The sequence below is a fragment of the Chiloscyllium punctatum genome, chromosome 44 (assembly GCF_047496795.1).
Source record: "Chiloscyllium punctatum isolate Juve2018m chromosome 44, sChiPun1.3, whole genome shotgun sequence".
In the NCBI taxonomy this organism is placed as follows: domain Eukaryota; kingdom Metazoa; phylum Chordata; class Chondrichthyes; order Orectolobiformes; family Hemiscylliidae; genus Chiloscyllium; species Chiloscyllium punctatum.
The window spans coordinates 52799411-52819385 of NC_092782.1; the positions used below are offsets into that span (position 1 = coordinate 52799411).

At 39.2% G+C, this 19975-nt stretch overlaps 1 protein-coding gene across 1 annotated transcript in view; it reads left to right on the plus strand.

Moving 5' to 3' along the window:
- Positions 1 to 19508, plus strand: part of gdi2 (GDP dissociation inhibitor 2) — a 37789-nt gene extending 18281 nt beyond the window's left edge. The window contains exons 2-11 of the mRNA XM_072562938.1: positions 462 to 569; positions 5346 to 5445; positions 6414 to 6548; positions 7883 to 8081; positions 10916 to 11047; positions 12433 to 12532; positions 15500 to 15671; positions 16252 to 16396; positions 17525 to 17579; positions 18801 to 19508. Of these exons, the coding sequence (XP_072419039.1) occupies positions 462 to 569; positions 5346 to 5445; positions 6414 to 6548; positions 7883 to 8081; positions 10916 to 11047; positions 12433 to 12532; positions 15500 to 15671; positions 16252 to 16396; positions 17525 to 17579; positions 18801 to 18956 (1302 nt within the window). The 3' untranslated portion in view covers positions 18957 to 19508. The remainder of the gene's footprint in view (positions 1 to 461; positions 570 to 5345; positions 5446 to 6413; positions 6549 to 7882; positions 8082 to 10915; positions 11048 to 12432; positions 12533 to 15499; positions 15672 to 16251; positions 16397 to 17524; positions 17580 to 18800) is intronic.
- The last annotated feature ends 467 nt before the right edge of the window (positions 19509 to 19975 follow it).

The following is a 19975-nucleotide window of genomic DNA, read 5'->3' on the forward strand; positions in this document are numbered from 1 at the left end:
TTCTGTTTCTGTCTATATTGTTGGTACCAGGTGTGGATCTTTCCCCCTCAAAGTTCCCTTTTAATCCAGATGAGATCCTGAAATGGGCACTAGGCAAGCAACCTAACATTGGGACACTCGATCCAGTGATGTCATTTTTGTGCTGAGCTCTTGATCCTAGGCTTCAATTTAAATGTTTTTTGAAAAAACCTTAACTAGAGAAATGCACCCCGCTCCCCTTGTGCACCATATCCCACGCTGCCTCCAAATTCTGTAAACTATACTCATTCACGCACACTCACTGGGTGGGATCTCTCCTCCCTGACTCTTTACAACTTGGTATTGATCCATTCTTAATGGAATGAAATGGACTGCAACAAGCCTTACATTGTGGCATCGCTTTCCAGTAAGGAATAATGTGGTTGATTCAATAGCTGTTTCTTCTGAATAATCTGGATTCTGACTTTAACTTTTTTTTACAGGAATGCATTCTTTCTGGCATAATGTCTGTGAAAGGGAAGAAGGTCCTGCACATGGATCGCAACTCTTACTATGGAGGTGAAAGTGCATCCATAACACCACTGGAGGATGTAAGTAATATGGAAAACTACTTGCAACTTGCTTAACACAAAATATGCACGTTAAGGCTCTCCATTTTTAGCCTTGATATTTTAATAAAATGTGCATGACTTGAAAGCAATGTTTAGAGCTAGAATATTGATCTGTGCTCATGGACTTGAGCACCAGCTGTTCAGATATATAAAGTCTGAAAGGATTAGACTGGGTGGAATTTTTTTAAAACCTGAAAGCATATCGAAACATTCTCCTAGAGATGGGGTAGTGCTAGATATTAATCCGACGGAATGAAGCTGGTCAAGTGGTTGAAGTTTATGCCAGAGGAATTAGATTAGATTCCCTACAGTGTGGAAACAGGCCCTTTGGCCCAACAAGTCCACACTGACCCTCCAAAGAGAAACCCACCCATTCCCCGATATTTACCTATGACTAATCCACGTAACGCTATGGCCAATTCACCTGCCCTGCACATCTTTTGAACTGTGGGAGGAAACCCACACAGACATGGAGAACGTGCAAACTCCACACAGTTGCCCGAGCTGGGAATCTAACCCAGGTCCCTGGCGCTGAGAGGCAGCAGTGCTAACCACTGAGTGTCTGTGCCACCAGATATCATTTTGGAAATAGTGACCACAACTCAGCCTTTATGGAATGGGATAAGAATATTACAGAAATTAAGTATCTAAATTGGATAAGGCAGGTTTCAATATCATCAGATAGGATCTGACAAACACCGGTTAATAGCAGCTGCTGGCAGACAAGTCTATATTTGGAAAGTGTGGGTCTTTTAAAAGTGTAGTGGGAATTCAACGCCAGTGTCTTTTTCTCTAAGTGATTGACAAGGGCAGCAAGTCCAAGAGTATTGAGGAGCTTAAAGGAAACAATTGTCAGGTACAGTGAACATTAAAAACAGGGCGGCACTTCAGAAGTATAAAACATAAGAAATTGCTTGAAAAGAAAATTAAGAGGAGCCATGAAATATCTTTGGTAGATGAGATCAAGGAAAACCCCAAGTCTCTAAATATATTGAATAGGATTACCTGAGGGAGTGGAATATATTAAGACACAAAACGGGCAACTTGGTTCAGGTCTTAGTACTTCTCAACTATATTTGCAGAGGAGCAAAGATATTTATGCTTATATTGTATGCCTCAATAAGAGTAGATTGTGAGAACCTTTTTTTCCCTCTGGCAAATACATCTGAGACCTAAGTGTGTACGTTTGAGGTGAAGAGCAAGTAGTTTGGATGAGATCAGGAGATGGGGAAATATTTAACCTAGAGGGTGGTAGAAATATGGGACTGACTGCCTGAAGGGGGTGATGGAGGCAGATACTCTTGTAACAACAGTTACTCATCTGGATGAGTACTTAAAATGCCAGGGCATAGGCTTAGTGTAGCTTGGTGTTTTGGTCAGTATAGACATGGTGAGCTGAAAGGCCTGTCCCTATGCTGTGATTGAGTCTAATTAAATCACAGTTTAATTAAGGGATCAAATTTTGTTTCCCAACTTGCTATGAGGTGAAAGTAAAGAGAGTTCAAGGTGACAGTCAAGTTGCGTGAGTTGGCAAATACCGAATAATGTGAATAAAAATCAAAAGAATTGTGGATGCTGTAACAGAAATTGCTGGAAAAGTTCAGCAGGTCTGGCAGCATTTGTGAACAGAAATCGAAGTTAACATTTTGGGTCCAGTGACCCTTCCTCAGAACACAACTAACCTCTTTCTTCACAGATGCTGCCAGACCTGCTGAGCTTTACCAGCAACTTCTGTTTTTGTTAATGTGGGTAAGTGCGAAGGTATCCACTTCAATGGGGAAAATAGCAGAATGTAGTGTTTTATTTAAATGGTGATTGGGAAATATTCATGCGCAACCAGACCTCACGTCCTTGTACACCTGCAGAATTTGCAGTTTAGATCTCATTACTCAAGGTGTGTAAATGACCAATTAATTTTTAAAATTAAATTATAAGGAAAGAAAAATAAAATTCACGACAGTATTTGAATAAATGCCAAGAAGCTAGTGTCAAAAATTCAGGATTCTCAAGGACCTTGAAGACTTGACAGTTAAAAATAATAGCTAATCACCTGTGGCAAGAAACGCTTAGACCTCTGAGTCTCAGTCATAAAAAGGCAGTTCAAATAAGTGAAAAGGGTACTTTTTTAAAAACCTTTTATTGGTACATAATAAATGACCTGTTTAATAGCCACAAAAGGTAAAACTCTAAACTAGATTAGATTCCCTACAGTATGGAAACTGGCCCTTCAAGTCCACACTGACCTGTCAAAGAGTAACCCACCCAGGCCCATTCCCCTACCATATATTTACCTCTGCATCTAACATTGGCAATTTAGCATGGTCAATTCACCTGACCTGCACATCTTTGGATTATGGGAGGAAACCCATGCAAACACTAGGAGAATGTGCCAACTCCACTCAGTCGCCCATGGCAGGAATTGAACTCTGTTCCCTGATGCTGAGGCAGCAGTGCTAACCACTGAGCCTCTGTGCTGCCCTCAATCATTGAAAATCCATTGGAAAATCTTGAGCTAGCCAATATAATGGGTAAATAGGTCAGGCATCTTGGGACAGAAATGGGTTGAGTTCACCATCTATTTATGCTGAACTTTGAGACAGGCAATCTAAGTAAATTGTTCTGGATTGTGTATGGCTTTCTTTGTTTGATTATCCAGAAGAGGTTTTAAGTACAGTGTTATAGACAGTCTTTGACATTCACTGACACTTTTTATTGTTAGAATATAGAATGTTTGTTTGGATTATTCTCCCTCAAGTGAATATCTTCAACTACAAAAGTTGATAATAGTCATCTTTTGTTATAGTGTAATTTAGAATTGATTCTCTAAATATAGAGTTGTGGTCTGTACTAGTAATATATCTGTTAATTTATTCCACCCTGGTGGTGATTTGGCTGGTTTGAAAACTCCTAGGAGTGTCTTCATTGGACACAGTATTTTAGCTTACCAAGGTACTTATACCTGGGAAAGCAGGGCTGCTGGGGACTAAAGACAGAAGAAACTTAAGTAATGCTTGTACCTGGGAAAGCAGGGCTGCTGGGGACTAAAGACAGAAGAAACTTAAGTAATGCTTGTCATGAGAGTATGGTCAAGGCTGAGTGGTCTGATCCCTGGGTAGTAGGTTTTTGTGTAAGGGGAGTTTGGGTTGAACAGGTCTGTATTTGCTGGAGCTTAAAAGAAAAGGGATCTTGTTTGAGTGCTAAAAACCCTTGGCTGATATTTGGACCAAGTGAATACAGAAATGATATCTGGTGGATTATTTAGGATGAAGACGAGATTTTTTTTCACTCAATTGGTGAATCTGGAATTCTCTACCATAGAAGGCTGTGGGGGCTAAGCTGCTGAGTATATTTGAGAGGAATACATTTCGGGGTGCAAAGGGTTACAGCGAATGGGAGTGCAGTGTTGAGATAGAGGATTAGCTATGATGCTATGAAATAGAGGAGCAGGTGTGATTGGTTTAATGGCCTATTCTTGCTCCTTTGGTCACAACTGGAAACAATTTTGTCCAGATGTAAGTTTCAATATTTGATTGCTTCAATGTTAGATTTTGTTTGCTCTTGATCAGCATGCTCATTTGAGACTATCTTGCACTGTCATGCTAGTTTTGATTGGTTGCTACACTCCAAGTTTTATATATGCAAGGAATTTAGAATTGGGTGTGTTAGAGAAAATGAAGTCTAGGTTGTTAGGAATTTTTTAGTATTTGATCTGTTTACATGGAGTGTGGGCATTTAGCATTTGCCTTAGACTGAAACTGTAACCTCTCTTCCTTCAAGACCCAAAATTGAATTTTGGTCAGTGTTCCCCAAAAGGCAAAATTGGAGTGCATCAGTGTCAAACCTTAAACTTGGGTTAGGAGCTGTCCGATGTCTTCCACATGCTGCTCAGTTTAGCAATGTATTCAATGTTGCACCATTAATAAGATGTGGCTTACTTGTACCATGTTTCATTCTCATTGTTGGCTTAACTTGGTTGGAATGATTTTGAGACCAGAAGTTTGTAGACACAGCATATCTCTGTTCAAATTAGGATAACCCTTCCATGAAGTTCTGAGGGAAAAAAGTTGTTCAAAATGTCATTAGAAGTATATGGATTATGTTTCACTTGCACATGTATCTCCAAAATATTCATATTACCAGTAACAGCATAACAGATTGTCTTTGTCTTTGTCTTTGTCTTAGTCATTGCAGACATCCAATGACATCATTTGCCTCTGCAGCACTGTTTCTGGAATGGATGAAAAGTCTTGTATAAATGGAACTGATGTTTATACATCCATAATGTTTATCTGAGCTGGGTAGTAATTTTTACACAGCCTGTTTAGGCTAATGTATGCATCAAGGGCTCAATATAATTTAATGTAACATTGGCCAAGTCATTGAGTGAAGTGCCACTCCATAAGTTTGCCTTTGTCCTTGATTTTAGCAACGAGGTGGAGTATACCCCCATTCCCATACAGCAAATACAAAGATTTCATTCATTAAATGCTATAACCTTGTCACTTTTCACTTCTGACAATATTTGGCCACCTTCGCAAATTTAATGCAGCTGTAATCCAAGGAATCGTGAGATTACCCTCAAAGATGCTGATTATTCTGTTTTTGCTAAACTAAATCTTAATGCTGCTGTAAGCTAGAGTCTACTTCAAACCTGGCTTGAATAGAGTCTGTCCTGATTTTTCTAACAATCAGATGCAAGAGAAAATTGTGAAGTGCCCATATACTTACACTTTGTAAAATTCATCCTCTCTTCAGCTGTACAAAAGGTTTAATCTCCCTGGTTCGCCACCTGAATCCATGGGCAGGGGAAGAGATTGGAATGTGGACCTGATTCCAAAGTTTCTTATGGCAAATGGTAAGTAAATTGCAAATGTATTTCTGTATAACCTACAGGACACTTTTTTGTTTAAAGATGTCATTGAATGTAATGAGCAGTAACTTAGTGGCAAGAGTGACCGCAACCACCGCTGAATGTAAAAAGACAAAAGGAAGGTAGACGGCAGTCTGAGTCCAGGGCTTGGTAGCCTGAACTCTAACTACAGATGGTGGTGGAATAGCGGTGAAATAGCAGTGCAATGCCTGCGATGTTCTCCCAGAGGGTAATGAATGTCTGGAATTCTCTGCCACGAGTGTCATGGCTAAATCTCCAAAAGAATTTACAGAAGAGATAGTAAATTCTTGAAATATCAAGCAGTTTTTATCTATGTTGAACCGAAACACCAACAAAATTATGCTTAGCGTAGATATTCATTATCTTGATGAATGGCACAGCAGGCTTGAAAGGCAAATAGTGTACTCCTGCTTCTGGCTCTTGGGTACTACTGCCTGAACTCCCCACCGATTTCTCAAGTTATGTCAACCAAGTGATCATGCGCATAAGGGCTGGTGCTGTCTACAACTCCACTGTCTGCTAGTAGATATTTTTGCTAATTGCACAATTCCTTATTGCTACTGGACTGAATAATAGCTAAATGGAATTCACATAACAGTATATAAATATGTTGACTGTGTAATTAGGGTAATGTTACAGGTGCACAGGAAAATAGGGTGTTCAAGTATGTCAATCATGACTTGGTTGTGCATTTGCCTCTGATTCAGAAGATCTTGGTTTCAAGGTTTAAACCTAATCTTGGCTAATAATTGACAATGGCCTGAGGTTTTGAGTCCTATATAACTCTCCCTCCCTCTTTCTCGTTGATGCCTTTCTTCCTACCCCTGTATTTCTCCCTTCCTGTCCTGCTTTAGTAGTGCTTTGTAATTGTTTTTAATTAAAATATGTACAAGCATGCATTCTAAAAAGTAAGATGCTTTACGTTTTTTTAGGGCAACTTGTAAAGATGCTGCTGTATACTGAAGTCACCCGGTACCTGGACTTTAAGGTTGTTGAGGGCAGCTATGTTTACAGAAAAAGCAAAATCTACAAAGTGCCATCTTGCGAAAGAGAAGCCTTGTCATCCAGTGAGTAGGAATTAAAGTGGTTGCGATTTAAGAGGTGGTCTGAAAGTTTATAAATGTTATGACTCTGTTATCTCTTCTAGCAATTGAGTTCCATCTCAAAAATAATAGAATAAACCTGACACAATCCTTATTTGTAGCTACTCATGCAGGAAAACAGTACTAGATGTGCAGTAGCAGTTACCTTTTTTCCCTCTGTTTCAAACAGCAAGTGTTCTTGTCAAGCTTATGCAGCATAGTTGCCTCCCAGCCTAGTAGAATAGCTCTTTATTCAGTCAGAACACCAATCAGATATAAGACTGAAATACTGGAAACTGCTATTTCAGAGACATTTGGCTAACCTGCTTAGTGCTCTTACCAAAACCTTCAATTTTACAGCTATTTAACTCACTTAATCTTTTGTGCAGAATAATTTCATAAGTTTATAGTTTTCCTTTTTTAAACTTGCATTTGTGAAACTCTTGGCTTGCAATTTCAGCTAGAATTAATGTTAACATGAATGGATTGTTAATTGATCTGTGATGTTCACGTTTCAGTGCTTATTCAGTTTTGACCAAGACCAAATGATGTCAGGAACTCAGTGGCCCTGGTGGGACTCCAACTGAGCATCTCAACCCCTTCCATCCAGAGATGGATCCTCTACCTAGCACCTCTGAAGTTTGGGTGTAAATTGCCTTGTCTTTGCGCCGTTGTGCAGCACTGGCTTTTAACATTATTGTTCTTGAGAATATTTGTGCAACAGCCTCATCCTGTTGTTTCCAAATCCACTAACATTCATGACTGGGTGTGACAAGATTTCAGAACTTGGAACTGATCCTTTGGGATCTCTTGGCCCTGTCCTGTTACATGCTGTTTGCTATTAGTCATGCAAGTATTCATGTGTTCTAGTTTCATCAGATTGGAAGGAAACGTTTTAGCACAGAGCTGATGCAGTCCATTGTGTCTATGCTAGTTAATCTGTTTGTAGGTCTGCCTGGTTTTGCACCTTACGCTTTTCATATGACCAGAATTGACCACTTGGACTTATTGTTGGTGGAGTGAAGGGGGTATGGTGCAATAAAGTTGCACATTGAATGCAATTCTGATGGCTGACTGTGCCTCTTGGTGCATGGAGTTAAGTTGCAAGATTTGCTCAATGTGTCATGTGAATTTTACCACGTATGTTTAGTCTCTTGGTGTGACACTTTTTATTCGTAGGTTTCCAATATTGAAGTCCATCCAGGCACAACATTTTGTGAAGTATATTTCCTGAAATGTTGAGTTGAAGCTAGTTTCAACAAATTTTTTAAAATTTTAAAAACTAGCCTGTGTTTCATGTATTTTTTGTTTTTTTTTAGAATTATTAAACTTTACGGAAAAAAGTAGATTTAGAAAGTTTTTGCAGCGTGTTTTTATTTACGATGAAAATGATCCGACGACTTGGGATGGCATCGACCCTAAGAAATCAACCATGAAGAACGTATATGACAAATTTAGTTTGGGGAAAGATGTCATCGACTTCACAGGCCATGCTCTAGCCTTGTATAGGACTGATGAGTGAGTAGTTGTATATGCAACTCAAAATTACTCCAACATTTTATATATCTGTATACAATATCAAGTCAATTTCTGCCTTGTATTTTAATATTAATATCCATAATAATGCTTCCCCCAACTGCTGGTATATGAATGTTAATTTGTTAAACCATTTTGTTGTATTCTTAGTCTTTTTTTGCTGCTTTTACTGCATGCTGGGCATTATATTTTCTACTTGTATTCCTCTGAAGTGTTGTTAAATAACTGTCCCCAACCTTTGCATTTTTATTCCCTTGTGCAAATAAAGTAAGCCTCTTAATTATATATTTTGAGCGTTTCTGCACAACCAGGTCAAGATGTCTTGAAATGCATAAGTGGATAAATCCCTAGGACCTGATCAGGTATAACGTAGAACCTTGTGGGAAGCTAGGGAAGATTGCTGGGCCTCTTGCTGAGATATTGGTATCATCAATAGTCACAGGTGAGCTGACGGAAGACTGGAGGTGGGCTAATGTGGTGCCACTGTTTAAGAAAGATGGTATGGACAAACCAGGGAACTATAGACAGTGAGCCTGACGTTGATTGTGTGCAAGTTTGTTGGAGAGAATCTGATGGACAGGGTGTATGTGTATTTAGAAAGGCAAGAATTGATTAGGGATAGTCGACATGGCTTTGTGTGTGGCAAATCATATCTCTCAAACTTGAGTTTTTTTTAAAAATGAGAACAAAGGATTGAGGGCATATTGACAGACATGATCGATGTGGACTTCAGTAAGCTGTTTGACAAGGTTCGCCATGGGAGACTGGCTAGCAAGGTTAGATCTTGTGGAATACAGAGCGAACTAGCCATTTGGATACATAACAGGTTCAAAGATAGACAGGGTGGTGGTGAAGGGTTGTTTTCCAGAGTGGAGGCCTGTAATCTGTGGAGCACAACAAGGATCTGTGCTGGGTCCACTACTTGTCATTCAGATAAATGACTTGGATGTGAGCATAAGAGAGTTAGTTAGTTAGTAAGCTTGCAGATGACACCAAAATTAGAGGTGTTGTGGATACTGTAATCTGAGGTAACCTTCTTCAATGGGATCTTGATCAGATGGCCCAATGGGCTGAGGTGGCAGATGGAGTTTAATTCTGAAGAATGCAAGGTGCTGCATTTAGAGAAAGCAAATCTTAGCAGGACTTAGACACTTAATGGTAAGGTCCTTGGGAGTGTTGCTGAACAAAGACCTTGGAGTGCAGGCTCATAGCTCCTTGAAAGTGGAGTCACAGGTAGATAGGATAGTGAAGGCGACGTTTGGAATGCTTTCCTTTTTATTGGTCAGGCTATGAAGTAAGAGTTGGGAGGTCATGTTGCGGCTGTATAGGACATTGGTTAGGCAATTTTTGGAATATTCTATGCAGTTCCGGTTTCCTTCCTATCTGAAAGATGTTGTAACCCTTTAAAGGGTTCAGAAAGGATGTTGCCAGGGTTGGAGGATTTCCACTCTCGAGAGGCTGAACAGGCTCTGGTTGTTTGACCTGGAGCGCCGGAGGCTGAGGGGTGACTTTACAGATGTTCATAAAATTGAGCAGCATGAATAGGATAAACCCTGGGGTTGGGGGAGTCTCAGAACTAGAGGTCATGGGTCTAGGGTGAGAGGGGTAAGATATGAGACCTAACGTGCAACCTTTTTATGCAAAAGGTGGTGCATGTGTGGAATTGGCTGCCAGAAGTGGTGGAGACTGGTACAATTGCATCATTTTAAAAGGCATCTGGATTGGTATATGAATAGGAAGGGTTTGGAGGGATATGGGCCAGGTGCTGGCAGGTGGGACTAGATTGGGTTGAGATGTCTGGTCAGCATGGATGAGTTGGACTGAAGGGTCTGTTTCTGTGCTGTACGTCCGACTATGATTTTATACCACGTTAGTCCTCTGTTCAAGTGTTATCAGATACCAGGACAGCATCTTTCATGTCGTGAATTATGCAGCTTATGTATATTGTTAGCAAATTGGATTCTCACTAGTTGGGCTTTCTTTTGCTCTGACACATCTTTGACTTCAAAGGACATAAAGGTGTTCATAGTGCTTTTTGTCTGTAATATAGATTGTGAATTTTCTATTTTCATTTAAATGACCGTTTACTAGACTATTTCACTGGATAGTTTGTGCTTTTCCATTTGATCAACTTGGTTTATTTCCTAGGTGTCAGTGAAATGTGAACGCTGTTTTTGAATACTGCATTCAGTTCTGGTCTCCCTGCTATAGGAAAGATGTTGTGAAACTTGTAAATCTTTTCTCAACCTTTTCAAGGATGTTGCCAGGGTTAGAGGGTTTCAACTATGGGAGGGACTGAATAGGCTGGGCCTGTTTTTCTCCCTGGAATATTTAACACCACTCCTCAGCCTCAAAAGGTTTATAAAATCATGAGGGGCATCTATTGAGTGAGTAGAGAAGGTATTTTCCCTAGGGTAAGGGAGTCCAAAATTAGAGGAAAATTTAAGTTGAGGGGAAAGATTTAAAAGGACCACTAAAAGTGGGTAACCTTTTTCATGCAGAGGGTGGTATGTGAATGGAATGGACTGTCTGAGAAAGTGGTGGTGGCTGGTGCAATTAGAACACTTAAAAGCCATCTGGATGGGTATGTGAATAGGAGGCGTTTACAGGAATTTTGGACCAAATGCTGACAAGTGAAACTTAATTTAGGATATCTGGTTGAACTGAAGGGTCCATTCTGTGCTGCATATCTGACTGTATCTTATTTTATTTTATTTTCCCTGTGCATCTTCCACAGAGAACTGTGGGCATCTATTTTGGGCTTTTTTTTCAAATGATGAAGCTGATGGTAATGTTCAAATCTTTGTCCCTTTCAGCTACATTGACCAACCTTGCCTTGAGACATTAAACAGAATTAAGCTCTACAGTGAATCACTGGCTCGTTATGGGAAAAGTCCATATCTGTACCCTCTTTACGGCCTTGGAGAGTTGCCTCAGGGTTTTGCCAGGTGAGAATTATAATTGGTAAATGTTCTGTTAAATGATGAAATGCATTTTTAATTAGTTTAGACTTCTGGCACTGAACTTTCTTTTGAATTGTGGTTTAAGACTTATTCTAGCTCTAAATTACAAACCTCTTCTAATAATTTTAGATCTTGATTAAAGAGATTTACTTGTGTATTTGTCAAAGTATCTTTTTCTTAAAAGAACTTTTTAAATAATAACCCTATCGTTAAAGGCTAGCTCAGGTCCTATATGCTTGGTCTGAGACATTTTCTGCTGGCACTCATCAGCCTGCAAGGAAGTACATGTACACTAAGCATAATTCCACTTGTCCCTGTCTTTGGTGAAAGTACCAACCTCTCCGTGAACGTCCTCTATGGTACTGAAGCTCGGATCATTAATTTGGTGTGGGTAATGTAGGCATTGACCAATGTCTACATTACCTTTTTTGATGGTTACGTCTTAATTTGTGCAAATTTAAGATTGTGTGTATTCCTGTCTTGTCCACCCAATCCCTAACATTTGGGGGAAAAAAATGGAAAATTTTGACACCACTCATTTAGACTGGCAAATGCACATTTTTAGAAACCAGTTTTCAAACTGGACATGTTCAACTTTAACAGATTTCAGCAGTTTTAAATAATGCCTGATCTCAAATGTCTCTTGAAATTTGAACCCGCTTAATATTTTGAGCTATTTCCAAATACAGATATTGAACAGCAGTATTAGCGTGCAGCATTCTTTTAATAAAACATGATATATTTTGTTAATTATTAGAAAACCTTTTTTGGCTATATGCCATCAAATTGTCTGGCAATTTCCTGGCTAAAACATGAATGCTTATCCTGTACAAGATGCCCTCAAATCCTCATTCTCTGCTTGGGGTGTTTATACTACTTTGAAGGTTTTGAATTTACACTTGTAAGGCATTATGTATTTTTGCATGTGTTGTTGGAATGCAGAGTGATAAACGTGTTGTGGCTTAACATCAATATTTGCAATCCTGATTTCTGATATCTGAATACACTCCTAGATTTCATGTATCTGATTTGACTCCTGGACTGGAAAAAAAAGTCCACTTGAAAAATCTAACTGAATGTAAGAAAGTTGCATGTTTCTTGACTTTTTGTCCTGTGATCTGAAACAAGTGCCATAGAACAGAACACACTTGAGCAGAGCCATGAAATGGTGGAGTATTTTGGGAAATTGAACAAATTTCCCATGTCATGTATGTTTGGCAATATTTCTGATAATTTATTGTCTCTGTTCTTATGATCTTTTGATTTGATTCTTGAAGGTACAAAAAGGTTGCAGCCACAATCTATCCTTGGCTGACCTAGCTATTCAAAGCAATTAGCATTATGTATTAATGCTGGCTTTATTTCCTTAGGTTAAGTGCCATTTATGGTGGGACCTATATGTTAAACAAGCCTATTGAAGAAATAATTGTTGAAAATGGGAAAGTAGTTGGAGTCCAGTCTGAGGGAGAGGTGAGTGCTTTAAACCTTTTGAGCAAGAATTAGTATTTGAAGTTAGCCAATGAAATTTCTTTCTGTTGTAAAGAAACTCTATTGAGTCTTCCATTTACAATTGGAAGGTGACAGACCTGCGATAGTTCTGCAATCATAAGATTTATGTGTAAACATTTTACATCCTTTGTGGTTGAGATTTTTAAAAATCATTTCCATCATTCAAAATAGTGAGATATTCAGGGTTGAAGAAACTACAAATAGTGCTTGATGCCCAAGACTCCCACTTAATGTTACACATTGAATCTGCCATGGAGAGCTATTGTAGTCTAATCACTGCTTTTGAGTGGTGATGCAGACTATCTTGTTTGTACTTGGATAGTCATTTGCAGTCCAGACTGTTTAAGTCTCTCTAGCACATCTAAGTGATTTCTTCAAAGTTAAATTGCAGATGTTCCACATGCAAGACCTTAGTTAGCCGTCACTTACTTCTACTTAGAGTCATAGAGATGTACAGCATGGAAACAGACCCTTCGGTCCAACTTGTCCATGCCAACCAGAGATCCCAACCCAATCTAGTCCCACCTGCCAGCACCTGGCCCATATCTCTCCAAACCCCTCTTATTCATATACCCATCCAGATGCCGCCTTGAAATAAATTTTCAAAACCTCTTCAAAAAAGTGATCTGCTATGACAGCTCTATATACACCCGCCTGTCCATTGAGATTTGAAGCCCAACCCCTCAGCTCAAACATCCTGACACCAAAACATTTTTTCTTTCTTTTCAAACCCAAAGCACATTGTCTATCAGACAATGAATCATTAATTTCTTTGAAGAAGCAGTGTACACAGGATTGAGGGACGTTTCAGGGCATATTTAACAAAATGAATTCATGTAAAGTTGCAAAGAAATGACAAAGGCTGAACTAGCAGATGCAGTCAATGGCCAATCTTTTCATAATCTGCTTCCCAATTTCTAAATTAATTAGATGTAACTAGTCAACAAAATACAGCTTAATGTAATATGAAAATCAATGGAGAAACATTTTTGGCCATTTTTTAAGTAAATATTTATCAGTTAATGCTAAAGTTTCGCTTTAGTCACTAAATGTTAAACTAATCAACTTCCTTTCTTACATTACTGATTTTATGGTGTATTCTTGTGTTCTGTTAGCTGAGTTTAGAATTAAGGCCTCTTGAGAGACCTTGGCTTTACTGTTGGAACATTTGGAATTTCATCATTTTTAATCACCTGAAGAACAGAGCAATCCTCAAAACAATCCATGGATTATTTGTGAAGATGTCATTTGAGTTGGATACCTTGCCATAAACTGTTGGCAGCAAAACTATTGCATACTGGCAGAGGTGCAATGGACCAAATATCTCTATGATACAAAGTATGAACAGATTTGGCAGGTCTGTGTGCATCAATCGAGAGGAACTGTTGACGTTTCTAGTCCAGTGGCCGCCCTCCAGAACTGAATAGCTGGGAAAAGGATGGTATTAGTAATGAGATTTTCTTTTGGTAGGTATGGGTGGGGTTTGACTAGAGTAGATGGTGACTGCCCAGAGAGAGATCAAGATAGTCAAACAAACATTGATAAGCTGAGAGAGAAGTACTGGTAGGATGCTAATGGGAAGTGTAAATAAGACCATAAGACAAGAGTTGGTCATTCCGCCCATCAAGTCTGCTGTTCCTTTCAATCACGGTTGATATGTTTCTCAACCCCATTTTCCTGCCGCCTTGTACCTGTTGATTCTGTTTAGTCAAGGGTCTATTCAACTGTCTTTTAACTGTCCTCATTTCTGAGGAAGGGCTCATGCCCAAAATGTCGATTCTCTCGCTCCTTGGATGCTGCCTGACCTGTGCGTTTTCAGCAACACATTTTCAGCTCTGATCTCCAGCATCTGCAGTCCTCATTTCTCCCTGTATGTCTTTTAAGACACTCTAACTTGACCTCCCAAGGCCTTCTGCAGCATTGAGTTCCACAGACTTGCAATACTCTGGCTGAAGAAATTCCTCCCCTCCATTTTAAAGTGTCTGTGGCTATGCTACAGTGTCTCCTAGTGCAAAAGCTACTCCTGGTATGTCCAAGGCTTTGTGCAACCTCCCCATTTCATCAATGATACCTGTCTCTCCACCTATCACCTTGTAATCTGCGAACATAACTCCAAGTCCACCTGTTTCTTCATCCAGATTGTTGATGTATAGCATGAATTGTTGTGGTCCCAATCCTGATTCCAATAGGATGCCACATAGTCACTAACTGTCATCCTGTAAAAGACCCCTTCATCCAGACCATGCCTACTGAGAGCTAATCTGTGTCTGTGCCATGTACCTTGCCATTAACACAATGGGCCTTTTTTCTTATTGACCAGCCTCCTGTGTGGTACCTTGTGAAAGGCCTTCTGGAAATTCAAATGGATAGTGTCCACTAGCTCTCCTTTGTCACTTGCTTGTTATGAATAGCTGAACTTGGGTCAGAGCAACTAGGGATGTCAGGAGAAGGTAGTGAATATGGGGAGGAAGTCCATGCTCTGAGATTAAATACATTGAGTCCATGGTGGAAGATGAGATGTTATGCTGGAGTACCACAGCATGTCTGAGACAAAGTTGTGTTGAAGTGGCAAGCAGCTGGAAGCTTGGTCATTTTTACAGACCTAGCGTGGGTGTTTGGCAAAGTGGTTGTCTCATCTGTCTGCTCTCTCCTGGCTTGTCTCCCCAGTGTACAGGTGTGAGCAATGAATTCAGTAGACTGGATCGAATGAAATGTTGGTAAGTCGATGCTCCACCAAAATAAACTCCTTCTTCCAGCATTTTCTCCCAGTCCTGATGAAAGGTCACTGACTCATACTATTAGCTGTTTTTCTCTTGCCAGATACAGTCAGACTGAGTTTCCCCATTCTTTTCAGTATCCATAGTAGTTTTTGCTTTTGAGATGAAAATTCTGGTACTGTTAAATTTTAGTCAAATTATTTATTTTCAGATTGCTCGCTGTAAGCAGCTGATCTGTGACCCTAGTTATGTGCCTGAGCGTGTGAAGAAGAGTGGCCAGGTGATTCGAGTTATCTGCATCATGAGTCACCCCATTAAAACCATAGCAGATATAAATTCCTGTCAGATTATTATTCCCCAAACTCAGGTCAACAGAAAGTCTGGTGAGTAACTTTGATAAATCTGCATTTCATTCTATCCTAGCAATAGAATTGTGTACACTCACTCTTTTGGTACCATGAGGTGTAGATAGTCATGCTCAACTTTTGATTGCAGAAGTGTTTTCCACAAATTAGACCAAGTAGTCTGTGGCAATTTACGGCTAGCCTATTTAATATGAGGAAGGCCTACAAATGTTGCCGCCTTGTTTTGCTTGTTGGTATATGTTTAAAAGATCAATTTGCACAAGATGGGAGCAGAGTGTAAAGGGTCCAAATTCTTTGACAGTAAAAGATTAGATAGTCATAATTTGAGACTAGGTACACTTGCAAAGCAGAGGAGTGGTAGTTAATGTATTGTTCTAGTGCCTAACTAGTGTTAACAGGGCATTGAATCATCAAGCTGATGAGGTAATATACAATTTTGTTTATAGAACTGTGAAAAATTTGAAGTGAAGTTTCAAATTTAAAATGAGAATTTCTGGAGCAGTAAATCTCATTGAAATTGTCTTTAGAAAATGGAGGACTTGGCTTGCTTCAACTTGTTTGACTTAGCAGTGTTTTTTTTTATAAAATCATTCCTTAGACATCTACATTTGCATGATATCCTGCGCACACAATGTGGCTGCTCAAGGAAAGTACATTGCTATTATTAGCACAACAGTGGAGACCAGTGATCCAGAAAGTGAAATTAAACCAGCGTTGGAACTTCTGGAACCTGTGGAACAAAAGTATGCTTAATATTTTGAATTGTTTTGGAGATTTTGGACAATGCTTAATTCAAACAATATAGAGTAAGCTTGCTTTTTGACAGTATGTCTTAACATCCTGGCCTTATTTTAGTCCAACCTTCTTGATGTAATAGTCCTAAAGTAAATGGTCAGCTGTCCCAGACCACAGTGTAGACGAGAAGCTCTAAAAAGAAACTGGTGTGCCATGGATAGCATTTGTTTAAGGACCTAACAAGTTTGTTTTTTAAAACTTTTTTTTTTGTGATCGCACCGAAGCCATGATGTAGGTGCCCAGATATTGGGTACAAGAGTGGGAAAGCCCAATCAAAAGTAAAGCCAATTTCCAGCCCCCCCCCCCCCCCCCGCAAAGTTTGCATGCTGTCCCTCCAAATACACATTCCCCCTGTTTGTGTGCTCTTCTCCTCCCCCTTCATTTTTGCTTTGACTCTCATTTAAATGTCACAACTGGAGTACATTATGGTGTTGCAGTACATCTTTAACTTGTTTTCATTGTCTAGATATCAATTTCAATAAAATTTCTCTAGTGTTTGGAAGTCCGAGGAGATCTAAATTGAACTACGAGTGGATCAAGTAATGGATACCAAGTGGTTGAGGAGACTAGAGCTAGAGGACCTACTTTAAGACTAAGTTCATTGTTTCAGGATGTGCAAATTTTTATTTGTGGATTTAGTGTGGAATCCTGTTGCCCAGGATGTAATAGTAGATGAGTCATTTATTCAAGGGTAAGTTGTACATTTTAATAGAAAAGGGTGTTGAAGGTTAGAATGTTGGGGCAAGACAATGGAACTGAGCCCACCACTAGGTCAACATTTTTTATTGAATGGTGGCGCAGGTTTGAAGGACCAAATAGCCCACTATAGCTGCTATATGCCTTTGCAATACTAACTAAATACTTTCAATCTTGTACAAACTTACAAGTTTGCAGCTAAATTTAGGTCACAGCATAAAATTAAAAGTTTCACGCACCTATTAATGGAATGGCTCCAATAATAATAATAATGACTTGAATTTTGGCTCCTCCCATTTAAAGATAAGCAGGTAGTTTGAATTGTTACCAAAGTAACATGAATTTTCTGGGATAATTTGGTACTTTTGTCTACTTTTCAGATTTGTTTGCATCAGTGATATGTATGTTCCAACTGACGTGGGAACTGAAAGCCAGGTAAGAATATGACATAAATTCATTACATTCTAGAATCAAATGTGAATTGGTTATTTAGCCAGTGGAATTAAAGGTTCATTTAAGTTTCTGGCAACTGACCAGTGCTTACTGCTTGATCACTCTTGGTAATAGTTGAATGATTTGTTTAGTCTAGTGGCAAAATAAAGTTGGGAGATTGAATTCAACCCTACTTTTTAGAGCAGTCATTGTTGAAATGAGGTGGAAGCAGAGATTCAGCTATTCCAAATTGTGTGGGGAAAGATGGCCATAAGTTTGGGAGGCAACACGCTCAGGCTCTTGTGCCACCAGCAGTTGGAGAGTGGTTTTCCTAGAGCTCCACATCTTGGTTTTTAAGCATCTGGGGAAGTGGGACTTCCTAAAAAGGAGCTGGGTCTGAGCTTGAGTACAAATCACCATTTATGAACCAACTAGCATGGTGGCTATGAAGAGAAGTTGTCTAGTGGGAATGAGGATGACACAAGGTAGTTATTAGTCATGGTGAATTCAAAAGGTATGTGAAGAGATGATTGTGTATTCAAGGTTTGGACCATAGGAAAAACTGAGGAAGTTTGGCTTTGCAAAGTAATTGAACAAGGAATCTCCATTTAGCTGATATAAATGGATTGAGCTTGGATGTTAAATGAGATTTGGAGAGGAGAGACCTTTTTAAGGAGGCAGCAGGAAGCTGAAGCATTTCAACATGAACAGTGAGCACTTTTTTTGTTTCTTTTTTTAGCAGAGTTGATCCAGATTTGGTGGTTTTGTAGTCTAACTTGATCTGGTATTGCTGTTGTGCATCATACCCATTCCATCACTTGGTGTGATCATGATCATCTGAGACTTTACTTCCTACTCCCTTGGTATGGTTAAGGTTTGCAGGAGCAAAGGTTTGAAAAGTCTGAATTTTAAACTGGTTGATATCTGCAGATGTGTAGATATTGATTCCCTAATGCTGATTGGGAAAGGGTATGGATGAAGATGGGGCTAAGTTTAGATTTCGTGTGGGTTATCTGAAGTGATGGCAAGAGAAGTTAATAAACAAAGTACCCTGGCTCCAATCAAGTGGATAACAGCCAACCTAAATGTAACTGGCTCAGAGTTGGATAATGAGGTGAGGTCTTCTATAGTTTAGATAACAACAGGTTCTATATAACTAAGTGGAAAACTGCCATGCAGCAAACTCACTTCTGAATTAACGGATTTATTTTTATCTTTCAACAGATTTTCATTTCAAGAACATATGATGCAACCACACACTTTGAGACCACTTGTGATGACATCAAAGATATTTACAGGAGGATGATGGGGGTTGAGTTTGACTTTGAAGAAATGAAGCGGAAGCAGAATGATATCTTTGGAGAGGATGAGCAGCACTAAGGTTCAAAGTCAACTCTCTGAAGTCTACACCTAATTGGCAGATTCAGTGTGGGTCTCATTAAGGAAACTAGTGAGCACTGCAGAAAAGGAAGTTAATATTGTGGGTCCTGCTTATTTTTTAAATCGCGTCTTCAAGATCCTGACAAGTATTGCACTGATTTCTAGATGGAAATGCCATCAGTTGTCTTTGGCATCATGTGTAAATTTTGCTGATATCTAAGGATGTTGTCCAAAGAAGACAATTTACTGATGTCTGATAGGGTTTTGGAGGCAGCGCATTGGGATGGGGGGTGGGGGGGTGGTGTAGCAGGTATTTGGGAAGCCAGGATGTAATTCGATGCATTCTTTGCTGTAAACGTGGAAAACTGTAAAATGCTAAATCAATATTCCATTTTTGTGGAAATATTTACTGCCGTCTGCTTTAACATCTGCTCTAACATTAGCTCTAACATTTAATGGGTTCAAAGTTCATTTGTGTAATCAACTAACAGTTTATGATGGATTGATTCTATGTAGAACTGCAACTTCATAATAAAAACATGTATACCACCAGCCATTTATAAACATGAAAGACACTTGTATAATTTTTAATCTTGTTTACATTTCTGGGGGTTTCAAATAATCAGCTGACACCATTTAAGCTTCCTGTAGATCCAGTTGACTGAAGAGTTCAGAGGTGTCGCTAGTCTATTAAAAACCTAATGTAACCTCTGGCATTGAATTGAAGTAATCCAATGTACATTAGAGCCAACTTGAATTTTAGCCAAATGAAGAAATAATTTTCAAACAGATGGATGTGAATGCCTTCTCCATCTCTGATTTGGAAGGATCAAACCAAATGCAGTGAAATATCAAAGCTTCAAAGTTCTGTCATGACCACTTGGCACAAAATGACTTCTGTACTAGAAAGTTAGATGGTCTTCAAATAAACTGCTGTATGCTTTTGAAACCTCTTTAAGCTTTCTTACTGCAATGCAAGTTGTTGGCCAAAATTGTAACAACTGATTTTTTTTTTATTC